The sequence below is a fragment of the Panthera leo genome, chromosome B1 (assembly GCF_018350215.1).
Source record: "Panthera leo isolate Ple1 chromosome B1, P.leo_Ple1_pat1.1, whole genome shotgun sequence".
In the NCBI taxonomy this organism is placed as follows: domain Eukaryota; kingdom Metazoa; phylum Chordata; class Mammalia; order Carnivora; family Felidae; genus Panthera; species Panthera leo.
Genome location: NC_056682.1, coordinates 6990649 through 7004375, shown reverse-complemented (window position 1 = coordinate 7004375; position 13727 = coordinate 6990649). Strand labels below are relative to the sequence as shown.

General features: G+C 40.8%; 1 protein-coding gene across 1 annotated transcript; it reads right to left on the bottom strand.

Moving 5' to 3' along the window:
• Positions 1 to 4418: 4418 nt before the first annotated feature.
• Positions 4419 to 13240, bottom strand: LOC122217285 (zinc finger protein 705A-like). Its single transcript, XM_042934090.1, has 5 exons — positions 13105 to 13240; positions 12267 to 12400; positions 6771 to 6835; positions 4910 to 5202; positions 4419 to 4663 (listed from the first exon to the last, which is right to left on the bottom strand). Exons 1-5 carry the CDS (start codon positions 13238 to 13240, stop codon positions 4419 to 4421), a joined length of 873 nt encoding a protein of 290 aa, XP_042790024.1.
• Positions 13241 to 13727: the final 487 nt, after the last annotated feature.

The following is a 13727-nucleotide window of genomic DNA, read 5'->3' as shown; positions in this document are numbered from 1 at the left end:
AAATTAACAGTGCTATACAAAACTTGATCGTTTTTAATCATATGAAAACGTGTCTTTTTTGTTCTTCTGTATCCTTTCCTTTATCTTTAGGTTTCCACCATTTGGGATAACTTTCATTTATCTGAAGAGCGCCTTTCTATGGAAAGTACTATATGTTCTCAGATGAAAATGCCTTTAATACTGTTTTTTTAAAGGGTTTTTCATTAACTTTAGAATTCTGACAGATAATTAACTTTTTTGAGCACCTTATTGATAATTCATTGACTTTTATTCACTTCTGTTGAGAAATTGGTGTAATTCTTACTTTGCTCTTTAAAGGAAGTAAGTTCTCCTTCCTTTGCTTTAATTTGTAACTATATGCATGTCTGGGAAAGGATGAGAAAATACATTTGAATGGAGTCATTCAGGCTCCTGCAGAAGAGGAAAGTCAATTTATATCTCTTTTGAGAAATCTAATGACAATAATATTTAGAAGTGGTCTGTACACAGACAATAGAAACTATTCCTTGATTTGCCTTGGTGGATATTCTACTGTAAAATTTGCTATCAGATAGCAATCATTTATTTATTCTTATATTTCTGGATATTTATTTATTCTGTTTGCTTTACATGTTTATTTGTGATTTATACTCTTTCATTAATGTATTAAATTTCTGTGTATTTCTCTTTAATGTTCAATGCATGTTTAAAACTATTAATTTCCATAGTTCTTTGCATATCTCATTATTACAGTCTTGTTTATTAAACCTATTTAAGCACAACTATTTACATATTACCTATTTGGATATGCAGGTCCAGATTGAGTGTTTAAAAAAAAAAAACAAACCCTCGTGGCTTGACCTATGGGACCAGGGCTGTTAATGTGTACTGCTTATTGGTATTCTTCGTCTCTAGAACAGTTCTTATTTTCATTATAAACCTTTTCTTATACTATAAGGCATTTACGTTATGTGTATTGGAGTCCCACACTCACCCCCCAGCTCTTTTTTAGTACTTCTATGTAGGGGAAGGAAGAGAGAGCGAGAGCTGGAGCGAGAGCGAGAGCGAGAGAGAGAGAGAGAGAGAAGCAAACCAGAGATTCTTAACTGGAGAAAACAAACTGAGGGTTGCTGGAGGAGAGGGAGATGGGGGGATGGGCTAATCAGGTGATGGGCATTAAAGAGGGCACTTGTTGGGATGCTCATCCTAGACACCGGGTGTCATCAGTAAGTGATAAATCCCTGAGTTCTACTCTTGAAACCAATATTACGCCATATGTGAACTAACTATATTTAAATAACAATTTGAAACAAACAAAAAAAGCAATGAAGTACAGTTCATTCTGGGGATGGAGAGAGGAAGTAAGGAAATTGAAGACACTGCCCCTAAGGACATGGCTTTAAAAGTAGTATTTTAATGATGCTTTAAAAAAAAATAAAGACACCAGGAAGAACGTGCTTTTTAACCAAATCAAGAGTTTCAATACATAAATTATAAAATGGAGTTAAATAGAAATCCTGGAGTTGAAAAGTACAATAGCGGAAATTAAAAAAAAAAAAAAACATATCATAAGAGGGCTCTAGCATTGGATTTGATCAGGAGAAAAACTAAGCAGCAAACATGAAGGCAAATTATTTGAAATGATCAGTCATGGTTTATAGATGAGCCAAAGATGGTCTCTGCATATCAGGCCTATGTTGTTTATTTATTGGCAGGGGACAGAGCCCTTTAGCTCAAAAGCCCTTGTTTCCAAATTCAAATTTTTACACACTGAATTGTTCTAAACTTAGCCCAAATTTGTAGATTTTAAGCCGTTTTTAGTGTGGCTATATCTTCTGTGCATACCCCGTGAATCCCCACCTAACGTCTACTAGCAGGAAATAAGATAAACCATGACTATCAGTGTCTCCAAGCTCTTGCCATTCATTCATAATTCTCTGGCTCAGAGACTCCTTATATTGCTGTTGAGAGACATCATCTCCACAGGTAAGCCCCTTCTCCAACTCCTCTCCTCTGGGGAGTTTCTTTGCCATCCTAACTTCCTGGGTAGTGGCCCCATACTGTGGCCACTGGAAGATATCATCCATGAGGGACCTCTCCACTTGGTCAGGCTGTCAGTGCGCCACTCAAACAAATCTTGTGTATGGCCCACTGTGATCATATAATTGTATGTGATCAGCCCTATACTGAAGTCCCTTAATCTCAGTATGACTCCCCAGCACACATCCATGTGGGCATGGATAAATCCCACTGGGACATGGGGGTGTGTGCCTCCATCATAGGGGTCCCAACACTAGCACAGACCCCACCCCCCAGGTGGAACCAGGACCTATCCCTTCCCTCCTGGTGACACACAGACCAGGGGACAGGGATGGTGATTCCTGGCTGAGGTACCAGATAGGTCTCAAATAAGGTGGTTGCTCAGAATTCCAGTTCAATTCAACTACAACGTGTGGATGCAGCATGCTTTCCCTGAGGCAGACGATACATTCGGTTGCTCATCACCCTTGCACATGAGTTGACATGTTTCTACCCTACCTGGACCATAGAATCGCTGGTGGAGATTTTTTAATGATATATCAGTTTCAATCAGGAATGTGCTCATTTATTTGGTCTGAGGCCCATGTTTTTGGGATTGAGCTGGAATGGCAAGAGCACAGGCCAACCCAGTGGATCTCCTTGGAGTATTTCTCCTTGGTGTTTAGGTTCAATATTGGTGTTGGTCAAAGGACAATATTTCTAAGCCTTGGAGACAAAGCAGGGACATCCCCTTTGTGAGAATGCTTAATTTTCTAGGGGAGAAGTACATTACATTCATTATTAAAAAACAAAACAAAACAGCTTATGTGGTGACTCATAGTTTGAGGGATTTTATCCTACTGGAGCCCTATTTTCTGGTCTGTGGGATGGGGTGGCGAACAGCTATGGCTTTATCTAAGGTGACTGGAGCATGCATGAATCAGGAATTACCTTAAGAAGATGTAGACTGTGGTCATGGCATTAACTCTTGTTTCCACTTAGCTCAATTGAGAAGCGTGGGGACAAAATCCGCACAGCTTTCTGGGGGCTTGGAGGGCACAACTGCCATCTCTCTGGCACCAGGTTGCTTCCAGTAGCAGAGACACAGGGTGAAGGGTCACCAAATTTTGGACTAGATGTCCTTGACAGTGAGTGCCTCCATGACCTTTCCTGATGAGGGTCATGACACCAAGAAACCAGGAAAGTGGGGCTAAAGATCACAACTATGCCACCACCAGGGCTTGAAGGGAGACAGATGGTGTCGGAGGCAAGTTGGAAAGAGTGGAGCTGATCTGTGTGGAAGGAGCTGTTGGCAAAGGGGGAGGTGGGGGGAGTCTTGCTGATCCTCTCACCCACATACCAAGGAGTGCAGAACTGAATCTGTTTACAACCACACAGAGAAAACTAGAACACCAACATTTCGCTTCTTTAGCAACAGGTTTTATTGTTTCAAGATTTGCAAGTGCTGATCTGCAGTAAACGTTTAACTTCTTACGAAATCCTACATTCGATCTTGCCAGACCATGTCACTCTCCTATAGTCCATGCCACATTTTCCACAAACAGGTATTTTCTCAAAGTCTCAATGACTTGCCAAGTACTAAAGGACACTTTCATATGTAGCAATACCACCACTCACGCACACGCACACACACACACACGCACACCCATGCACACACTCTTTTTTCTGATACAAAATCTGGCTGAAGTTTTCTCTACTCTGATTTCAGGACTGCTATCTTGTCAGTGTGAGAACCTTACTGTTGACTAAAAAATAAGGGACACTGAAGACTCCCCTTCACTCGTGATACTGTGAGTGTTTCGTACAGTCAGAATCTTCACATGTGCCGCAAGAGTTGTTCTTTGAATAAAGGATTTCCCACGATTTTACATTGAATAACTTCTCGGGTCTGAATTATCTGTAAGAAGTGTTTGGTATTCCTCAGAGGCTTCATCCTCTTACATCCTTAGTGTTTATTCCTTCACGGACTTTTCTTACGCTCACACCAGGTGTTTGGCTAAATATTCTTTCGCAGTGATTACAGACCAAAGGGTTCTCCCGTGTGGAGTTTGCTCATGTTTGACAAGAATTCCCGGTAAGTGCTCTAGTATCTTTCAAGTTGAGCGCTTTGCTGGAAACATCTGTGTCATTATACTTACAGCATAAGTTCTGCTGTGTTATCTAAGGTCAGACCAGTGACTAAAGGCTTTGCCATGTGGACGGCATACATATGAATTCACTTCCAAATGCAAATACATTTCTTGAGGGAGGAGTATGAGGACTGAAGCATTTCCCATATTGACTGCAGGCCGTTTCTTCAATATGTGCATCCTGTGGTGAGTGTCACTGTGAAAGCTGTGACTGACACTTCTTCCACATTCATTGCATCTGTAAAACCGTGTCGTCTCAGGTCGGAATACTTACTGAGGGCACTCATGATTTTCTCCACGGGGATGGGTTCCCTCATGTCGTCTAAGGGAAGAATAATGGCTGAAGGCTTTCCCACATAGCTGACATGCATATGGTTGCTCTCCAGTGTGCGTTCTCTTGTGTCGTCGAAGGTTAGAATATTGACTGAAGGCATTCCCACACTGGTGACATTCATATGGCTTCTCCCCTGTGTGTGTTCTCTCGTGCCGTCTGAGTTCTGAACCTTGAATGAAGGCTTTCCCACACAGAAGACACACATGTGGTTTATCTCCAGTGTGGATTCTCTTGTGCTGGCTAAGGCCAGAGCTCTGACTAAACGTTTTCTTACATTCATGACATTGGAAACATTTCTCTCCAGAATGAATTCTCTCGTGTTTTCTAAGGTAGGATCTGTGACTGAAAGCTTTCTTACATAGATGGCATTCGTATGATTTCTTTCTTGTGTGAATATTCTCATGCTGTCTCAGGTACGAATTCTGACGAAAAGCTTTCCCACACACATGGCATTCATATGGCCGCTCCCCTGTGTGTGTTTGGTTGTGGTTTCTAAGGTCAGAGCTTTGCACAAAGCCTTTCCCACAAAGATGGCATTTAAATGGTTTCTCTCCAGTGTGGATCATCTCATGTCTCCTAAGGCAAAAGCAATTACTAAAGGCTTTCCCACACACATGACATTTATATAATTTGCCTTGTGTGTGAATTTGGTTATGTCGAGTAAGGGATGATTGTTCACTAAGTGATTTTCGACACTGTTTGCTGATGTAATGTTTCCTCCTGAGGTGAATTAATAAATGTTGAGTCAATGCAGATCTCTGAGTAAATGCATCACCCAAATCAGTGCATTCAATAGGATTCTCTGGAGCAAGAGATTTATGCTTTGGGTAGAAGACAAAAGTTGGTTAATGGCTTGCCCACATACATGCATACATTTATTTTTCTACCTATAAATTCTAGAGTAGCAAATAATAATAGCATCCTATTAAAATATTTTCAATGTTAGTTGCATACACATGTTGCTACTCCCCTGTAGGCACCATTATTTTCTCTTTTTTAGTATCCCAACCTCAGAGTTATCAGATTAACTTTGAAGAGTATATATATTTCAAATATGAGGTAATAAGCAATGTTTATGCAATTGTCTCTTTCCCTCTTTTTTTTTTTTTTTTAAGATCTCAGGTTATTATTCATTCATTTGAACTCATGTTAATTTCTTCACTGATTTAAAACTACCCAAAACTTTTTGCCCGGAAAGAGCTTAATCCTAACTTAATTACATGCAGGCAATTGTGCTCAATTATCAACTTATCTCATTACATTTAGGCCTTTAGTTTGGATGTCTAGGGACTATCCCCATGAAACTTACCTTTGGCACAGTCAGGGCCATGCCCTTCTTGTGGATATGTCGTGTTAATATCATTTTTTGTTTTTTGTGGAGACTTTCCATGTCTAGAATAATTGAAAAAATATAAATTGTTAGAATGGCATTAGTGGAATAAAAATGTAGAAAATCACCAAAGTCCAGATGAGTATCTTTCAGAAATTGACACTCAGCTGGGAAAGTGTGCCAAATGAATACTCTAGGTCATAGAAACATTTTAAAGTTCATTGTCAGTTAGAAAAAAATGAGGATTGGGAAAATTAGGAAGATGGCAGCATAGGAGGACACTGGGCTCACTGCATCCTGCTGATCACTCAGATTCCACCCACATCTGCCTAAATAACCCAGAAAACCACCAGAAGACTAGCAAAATGCACTCTCCAGAGCCAAGCGTGGACAAGAGGCCCACAGAAGAGGGTAGGAAGGGTGGAGAGGTGGTGAGCACTACACGGACCTGTGGGAGGGAGATGGGGCAGTGGAGGGGCAGCTCGCCCAGCAAGGCAGAGCCCCCAAGTCTGGCTTGCAAAAGCAGAGGGGCCAGACAGAGTGAGTTCTAACAGCCAGTGGGACTTAACATCTGGAATGTTAAAAGTCAACAGCTCTGCTCGGAGAGTGGGGAGGGCAAGAGGACACCTGGAGGGAGAGTTGTTGAGCCCAGGAAGACAGAACTCAGATCGGTGGGAAACAAAGGCACTGGCCAGTGCCATCTCCCTCTCCCATCCCCCAGCCAAAATCCCAAAGGGAACCAGTTCCTGTCACCAAACTTGCTTACACCATGCAAACGCCCAAAGCTGTGCTTCTGTGGATCCATCCCTCTGATGGCTCTGCCTCCCTCCTGGTGCTGCAGGGCTCCTCCCAAAGGGGACCACCAATGGCAAAGCGAGCTAAGCCTGCCCCTCTCGCCCCTGTGCACCTTGCGGATCATCCACCCTGGCTAGTATGCCAGATCCCATTGAAGAAGCACCATAAGCCTGGCAGTGTGCAAAGAGCCCAGACATGGACCACAACACTCCACAGTGAGTCCTGCCGCTGGGAGAAGGGAAGATAAGGTACATGCCAGTCTGACTGTGGCCCCAGTGGTGGGTTGAGAGGAGACATCAGGTCTGACTGTGGTCCTACCCACCAACACAAGTTACTCAGGATAGCACAGGAGAAGTGCCCTGCAGTTTGGAGCCACTGCAGGGACTACCCAAAATGATGAAACGGAAGAACTCTCCTCAAAAGAAACTCCAGAAAGTAGCAACAGCTAACGAATTTATCAAAACCGATTTAAGCAATATAACAGAATGAGAATTAGAATAATAGTCATAAAATTAATCACTGGGCTTGAAAACAGCATAGACGACAGCAGAGAATCTATTGCTACAGAGGTCAAGGGACTAAAAACTAGTCATGAGGAGCTAAAAAATGCTATAAATGAGGTGCAAAATAAAATGGAGGCGACCACAGCACAGATTGAAGAGGCAGAGGAGAGAATAGGTGAATTAGAATATAAAATTATGGAAAAAGAGGAAGTTGAGAAAACAGAGATAAAAAAATTCAGGAGTAAGAGGGGAGAATTAGAGAACTAAGTGATGCAATCAAATGGAACAATATCCGTATAATAGGAATTCCAGAGGAGGAAGAGAGAGAGAAAGGGGCTGAAGGTGTACTTGAACAAACCATAGCTGAGAACTTCCCTGATCTGGGGAAGGAAAAACGCATTGAAATCCAAGAGGCACAGAGAACTCCCTTCAGACGAAACTTGAATAGATCTTCTGCACGACATATCATAGTGAAACTGGAAAAATACGAGGATAAAGAAACAATTCTGAAAGCGGCTAGGGATAAACAAGCTCTAACCTACAAAGGGAGACCCATAAGACTAGTGGAAGACCTATCTATTGAAACTTGGCAGGCCAGAAAGGAGTGGCAGAAAATCTTCAATGTGATGCATAGAAAAAAGAAAAAGCAGCCAGATTCCTTTATCCAGCAAGTCTGTCATTCAGAATAGAAGGAGAGATAAAGGTCTTCCCAAACAAAAACTGATGGAATTCATCACCACTAAACCAGCCCTACAAGAGATCCTAAGGGGGATTCTGTGAGTGAAATGTTGCAAGGACCACAAACTACCAGAGACATCACTACAAGCATGAAACCTATAGACATCACGATGACTCTAAACCCATATCTTTCAATAATAACACTGAATGTAAATGGAATAAATGTGCCAACCAAAAGACATAGGGTATCAGAATGGATAAAAAAACAAGACCCATCTATTTGCTGTCTATAAGAGACTCATTTTAGACCTGAGGACACCTTCAGATGGAAAGTGAGGGGATGGAGAACTACCTATCATGCTACTGGAAATCAAAAGAAAGCTGGAGTAGCCATACTTATATCAGACAAACTAGACTTTAAATTAAAGGCTATAACAAGAGATGAAGAAGGGCTTTATATAATAATTATGGGGATTATCCATCAGGAAGAGATAACAATCATAAATGTCTATGTGCCGAATACGGGAGCCCCCAAATATATAAAACAATCATAAGCTAAGAATGTGGTAATTTCAAGGGACTTTAATACTCCACTTACAACAATGGATATATCATCTAGACACAGGATCAATAAAGAAACAAGGGCCCTGAATGATACATTGGATCAGATGGACTTGACTGATATATTTAGAACTCTACATCCCAAAGCAACAGAATATACTTTCTTCTCAAGTGCACATGGAACATTCTCCAAGATGGATCACATACTGGGTCACAAAACAGCCCTTCATAAGTATACAAGAATTGAAATTATACCATGCATACTTTCGGACCACAATGCTATGAAGCTTGAAATCAACCACAGGAAAAAGTCTGGAAAACCTCCAAAAGCATGGAGGTTAAAGAACACCCTACTAAAGAATGAATGGGTCAACCAGGCAATTAGAGAAGAAATTAAAAAATATATGGAAACAAATGAAAATGAAAATGCAACAATCCAAACGCTTTGGGATGCAGCGAAGGCAGTCCTGAGAGGAAAATACATTGCAATCCAGGCCTATCTCAAGAAACAAGAAAAATCCCAAATACAAAATCTAACAGCACACCTAAAGGAACTAGAAGCAGAACAGCAAAGACACCCCAAACCCAGCAGAAGAAGAGAAATAATAAAGATCAGAGCAGAAATAAACAATATAGAATCTAAAAAAACTGTAGAGCATATCAATGAAACCAAGAGTTGGTTTTTTGAAAAAATAAACAAAATTGACAAACCTCTAGCCAGGCTTCTCAAAAAGAAAAGGGAGATGACCCAAATAGATAAATCATGAGTGAACATGGAGTTATTACAACCAATCCCTCAGAAATACAAGCAATTATCAGGGAATACTGTAAAAAAAATATATGCCAACAAACTGGACAGCCTGGAAGAAATGGACAAATTCCTAAGCACTCACACACTTTCAAAACTCAAACAGGAAAAATTGGAAAGCTTTAACAGACCCATAACCAGTGAAGAAATTGAATCAGTTATCAAAAATCTCTCAACAAATAAGAGTCCAGGATGAGATGGCTTCCCTGGGGAATTCTACCAGACATTTAAAGCAGAGATAATACCTATCCTTCTCAAGCTGTTCCAAAAACCAGAAAGGGAAGGAAAACTTCCAGACTCGTTCTCTAGCATTACTTTGATTCTTAAACCAGACAGAGACTCAGCAAAAAAAGAGAACTACAGGCCAATATCCCTGATGAATATGGGTGCAAAAATTCTCAACAAGATACTAGCAAATCGAATTCAACAGCATATAAAAAGAATTCTTCACCTTGATCAAGTGGGATTCATTCCTGGGATGTAGGACTGGTTCAACATTTGCAAATCAATCAACGTGATACATCACATTAATAAAAGAAAACCATATGATCCTGTCAATTGATGCAGAAAAAGCATTTGACAAAATTCATCATCCTTTCTTAATAAAAACCCTCAATAAAGTCAGGATAGAAGGAACATAATTAAACATCATAAAAGCCATTTATGAAAAGCCCACAGCTAATATCATCCTCAATGGGGAAAAACTGAGAGCTTTCCCCCTGAGATCAGGAACACGACAGGGATGTCCGCTCTCACCACTGTTGTTTAACATAGTGTTGGAAGTGCTAGCATCAGCAATCAGACAACAAAAGGAAATCAAAGGCATCAAAACTGGCAAAGATGAAGTCAAGCTTTCACTTTTCGCAGATGACATGATATTATACATGGAAAACCTGATAGACTCCACCAAAAGTCTGCTAGAACTGATACATGAATTCAGCAAAGTCGCAGGATACAAAATCAATGTACAGAAATAGGTTGCATTCTTATATACTAATAATGAAGCAACAGAAAAAGAAACTGATCCCACTCACAATTGCACCAAGAAGCATAAAATACCTAGGAATAAATCTAACCAAAGATGTAAAAGATCTGTATGCTGAAAACTATAGACAGCTTATGAAGGAAATTGAAGATATAAAGAAATGGAAAAACATTCCATGCTCATGGATTGGAAGAATAAATATTGTTAAAATGTCAATACTACCCAAAGCTATCTACACATTCAATGCAATCCCAATCAAAATTGCACCAGCATTCTTCTCGAAGCTAGAACAAGCAATTCTAAAATTTGTATGGAACCACTAAAACCCCCAAATAGCCAAAGTAATATTGAGGAAGAAGACCAAAGCAGGAGGCATCACAATCCCAGACATTAGCCTCTATTACAAAGCTGTAGTCATCAAAACAGCATGGTATTGGCACAAAAACAGACACATAGACCAATGGAATAGAATAGAGACTCCAGAATTGGACCCACAAACGTATGGCCAACTAATCTTTGACAAAGCAGGAAAGAATATCCAATGGAGAAAAGACAGTCTCTTTAACAAATGGTGCTGGGAGAACTGGACAGCAACATGCAGAAGCATGAAACTAGACCACTATCTTACACCATTCACAAAAATAAACTCAAAATGGATAAAGGACCTGAATGTGAGTCAGGAAACCATCAAAACCCTAGAGGAGAAAGCAGGAAAAAACATCTCTGACCTCAGCTGTAGCAATTTCTTACTTGACACATCTTCAAAGTCAAGGGAATTAAAAGCAAAAATGAACTATTGGGACCTCATGAAGATAAAAATCTTCTGCACTGCAAAGGAAACAATCAACAAAACTTAAAGGCAACCGACGGAATGGGAAAAGATATTTACAAATGACATATCAGACAAAGGACTAGTATCCAAAATCTATAAAGAACTCACCAAACTCCACACCCGAAAAGCAAATAATCCAGTGAAGAAATGGGCAGAAAACATGAATAGATACTTCTCTAAAGAAGACATCCAGATGGCCAACAGGCACATGAAAAGATGCTCAAAGTCGCCCCTCGTCAGGGAAATACAAATCAAAACCACACTCAGATACCACCTCACGCCAGCATGGCTAAAATGAACAAATCAGGAGACTATAGATGCTGGCGAGGATGTGGAGAAATGGGAACCCTCTTGCACTGTTGGTGGGAATGCAAACTCGTGCAGCCACTCTGGAAAACAGTGTGGAGGTTCCTCAAAAAATTAAAAAATAGATCTACCTTATGACCCAGCAATAGCACTGCTAGGAATTTACCTAAGGGATACAGGAGTACTGATGCATAGGGGCACTTGTACTCCAATGTTTATAGCAGCACTCTCAACAATAGCCAAATTATGGAAAGAACCTAAATGTCCATCAACTGATGAATGGATAAAGAAGTTGTGGTTTATATACACAATGGAATACTTCGTGGCAATGAGAAAGAATGAAATATGGCCTTTTGTAGCAACGTGGATGGAACTGGAGAATGTTATGCTAAGTGAAATAAGCCATACAGAGAAAGACAGATACCATACGTTTTCACTCTTATGTGGATCCTGAGAAACTTAACAGAAGACCATGGGGGAGGGGAAGGAAAAAAAAGTTAGAGAGGGAGGGAGCCAAACCATAAAAGACTCTTAAATACTGAGAACAAACTGAGGGTTGATAGAGGGTGGGAGGGAGGGGAGGGTGGGTGATGGCCATTGAGGAGGGCACCTGTTGGGATGAGCACTGGGTGTTGTATGGAAACCAATCTGACAAGAAATTTCATACTAATAAAAAAAAGAAAAAAATGAGGATTGATTATGCGAAAGATGTAAAGTGGTGGAAAGATGTTGGGTCAGCAAATGGTTGCAAAAATCTTTAAATAGGAGGATCAGGACCGCTACACCAATGTTTCACTGCAGTAATTGCATGAATATCCTTTTCCCTAAAGAGAAAGACAGGGGGAAGAGGACACATGCATTGTGATTGATTTATGCAAGGATTGAAACCACATGAGGAATTTTGCCCCAATGTCCTCACTTTTGTTTTAGAAAGTATCACTCACTGGACAGAATCTTCAGTGGGTATTTCTAAAGGACACACTCACAGTAGGCACCTGCTCCTCCTGACCCACAGGTCCCTGCTGCTCACCTGGACTGTGCTCTTGGAGAAACCCAGTTCCTTCACTCTGCAGCTCTCCTTCTTGCTCCAACCGGAAGGATCTTTGGGAGCTATTATTCTCTGTTGGGGGGTGGTGGGAGGAAGGGGAAGTATATGGATTTTGAGTTCTGTGCATATTAATCTTTGCTATAACCAAGTCCAGGGCAGGATTTACCAAGGACGAATGAAGAGATGATGGAAGGTCAGCTGTAATGACACCTTCAACAGAAACCACACTGAAGGTCCTTCATCAGACCAGGAGGAAATCCAGGCTGGAGGCAAAAACAATGGAACATGCTAGATGCTGATACCCGCCCACAAGTTCAGAGAAAGAATGCAGAATCCTCAGTCTTCTCCAAATGGGAGAGAATCAATATCTCCACAGTGGGTTAAAAATTATTTTCAAACACATCCAATAAATATAAGAGCCACAAGAATAATCAAAATTATGTTATTTTCACAACTCTGGTCTCATTATTCCACATAATGACTAAAACAGTCATTATTTTTCAAATGTTTAATCAACTTATGAATTAAAATATCCAGTGAATTTCCAGTTCCATTTTGAATGCTGGAGACTGAGTACCAAGAAAGATATGAACTTGTGGTCAAGATTGCAATCTAGTGATGCCAAAAAGTACAAGGTGAAGAAACATCTTCCTTTTACATAGTTATGAGTTACGAAAGAATCAGGGCAGCATTTGGAGTGGGATATGGGGAGCTGTTCTAGATATTTACTCAATGAGTGAATGGATGGATGCAAACATACGTGTTGGCAGACTCACCCAGAAAGATCAGATGATTGATACTTTCCAGCATCACATCTCTGAACAGCTTTCTCTGGGATGCGCTCAGCAGGGCCCACTCTTCCTTGGTGAAGTCTACAGCTATATCTTCAAATGTCACTGATTCCTGAAACATCATGGATATTCTGGTTTAGACAGAGCACTCCCTACCGATGTCAGAGTAGGAGGGTTGAGATGACAGCACTGAGGAAGGAGGTAGAGGAGCTGGGTGTGTAGAAAGATCAATATATATTTTGGGGGGTCCCGTCAGTTCACTGTCAGTGCGGAGCTTTTGGATATGTTTACAGAGATCTACACACTCTGACTTCATAATACTTTATTAAAGAAAATCGCATGAAGTGTGGTGTCATACAACCTGGATGTGTCTCAATAACCTGGTGATTAGAACTTTCTGACAGGTGATTATAAAGTATTTGCCTGAGGGGCACCTGGGTGGCTCAGTCAGTTAAGTGACCAATTCTTGATTTCAGCTCAGGTCATTATCTCACAGTCATGAGATCAAGCCCCACATCAGGCTCTGCAATTCTTGGGATTCTCTCTCTCTCTCTCTCTCTCTCTCTCTCTCTCTCTCTCTCTGCATCTCCCCAACTTGTTCTCTCTCT

Coding starts and splice junctions, on each gene's coding strand:
- LOC122217285 (XM_042934090.1), bottom strand. CDS start 13,240: ATGTTTCAGGAATCAGTGACATTTGAAGATATAGCTGTAGACTTCACC. Junction 5,203..6,770: donor TGCACACTGCCAGGCTTATG/GTGCTTCTTCAA, acceptor AATTCACCTCAG/GAGGAAACATTACATCAGCA. Junction 4,664..4,909: donor TGTGTGTGGGAAAGCTTTTC/GTCAGAATTCGT, acceptor TGTGTGGGAAAG/CCTTCATTCAAGGTTCAGAA.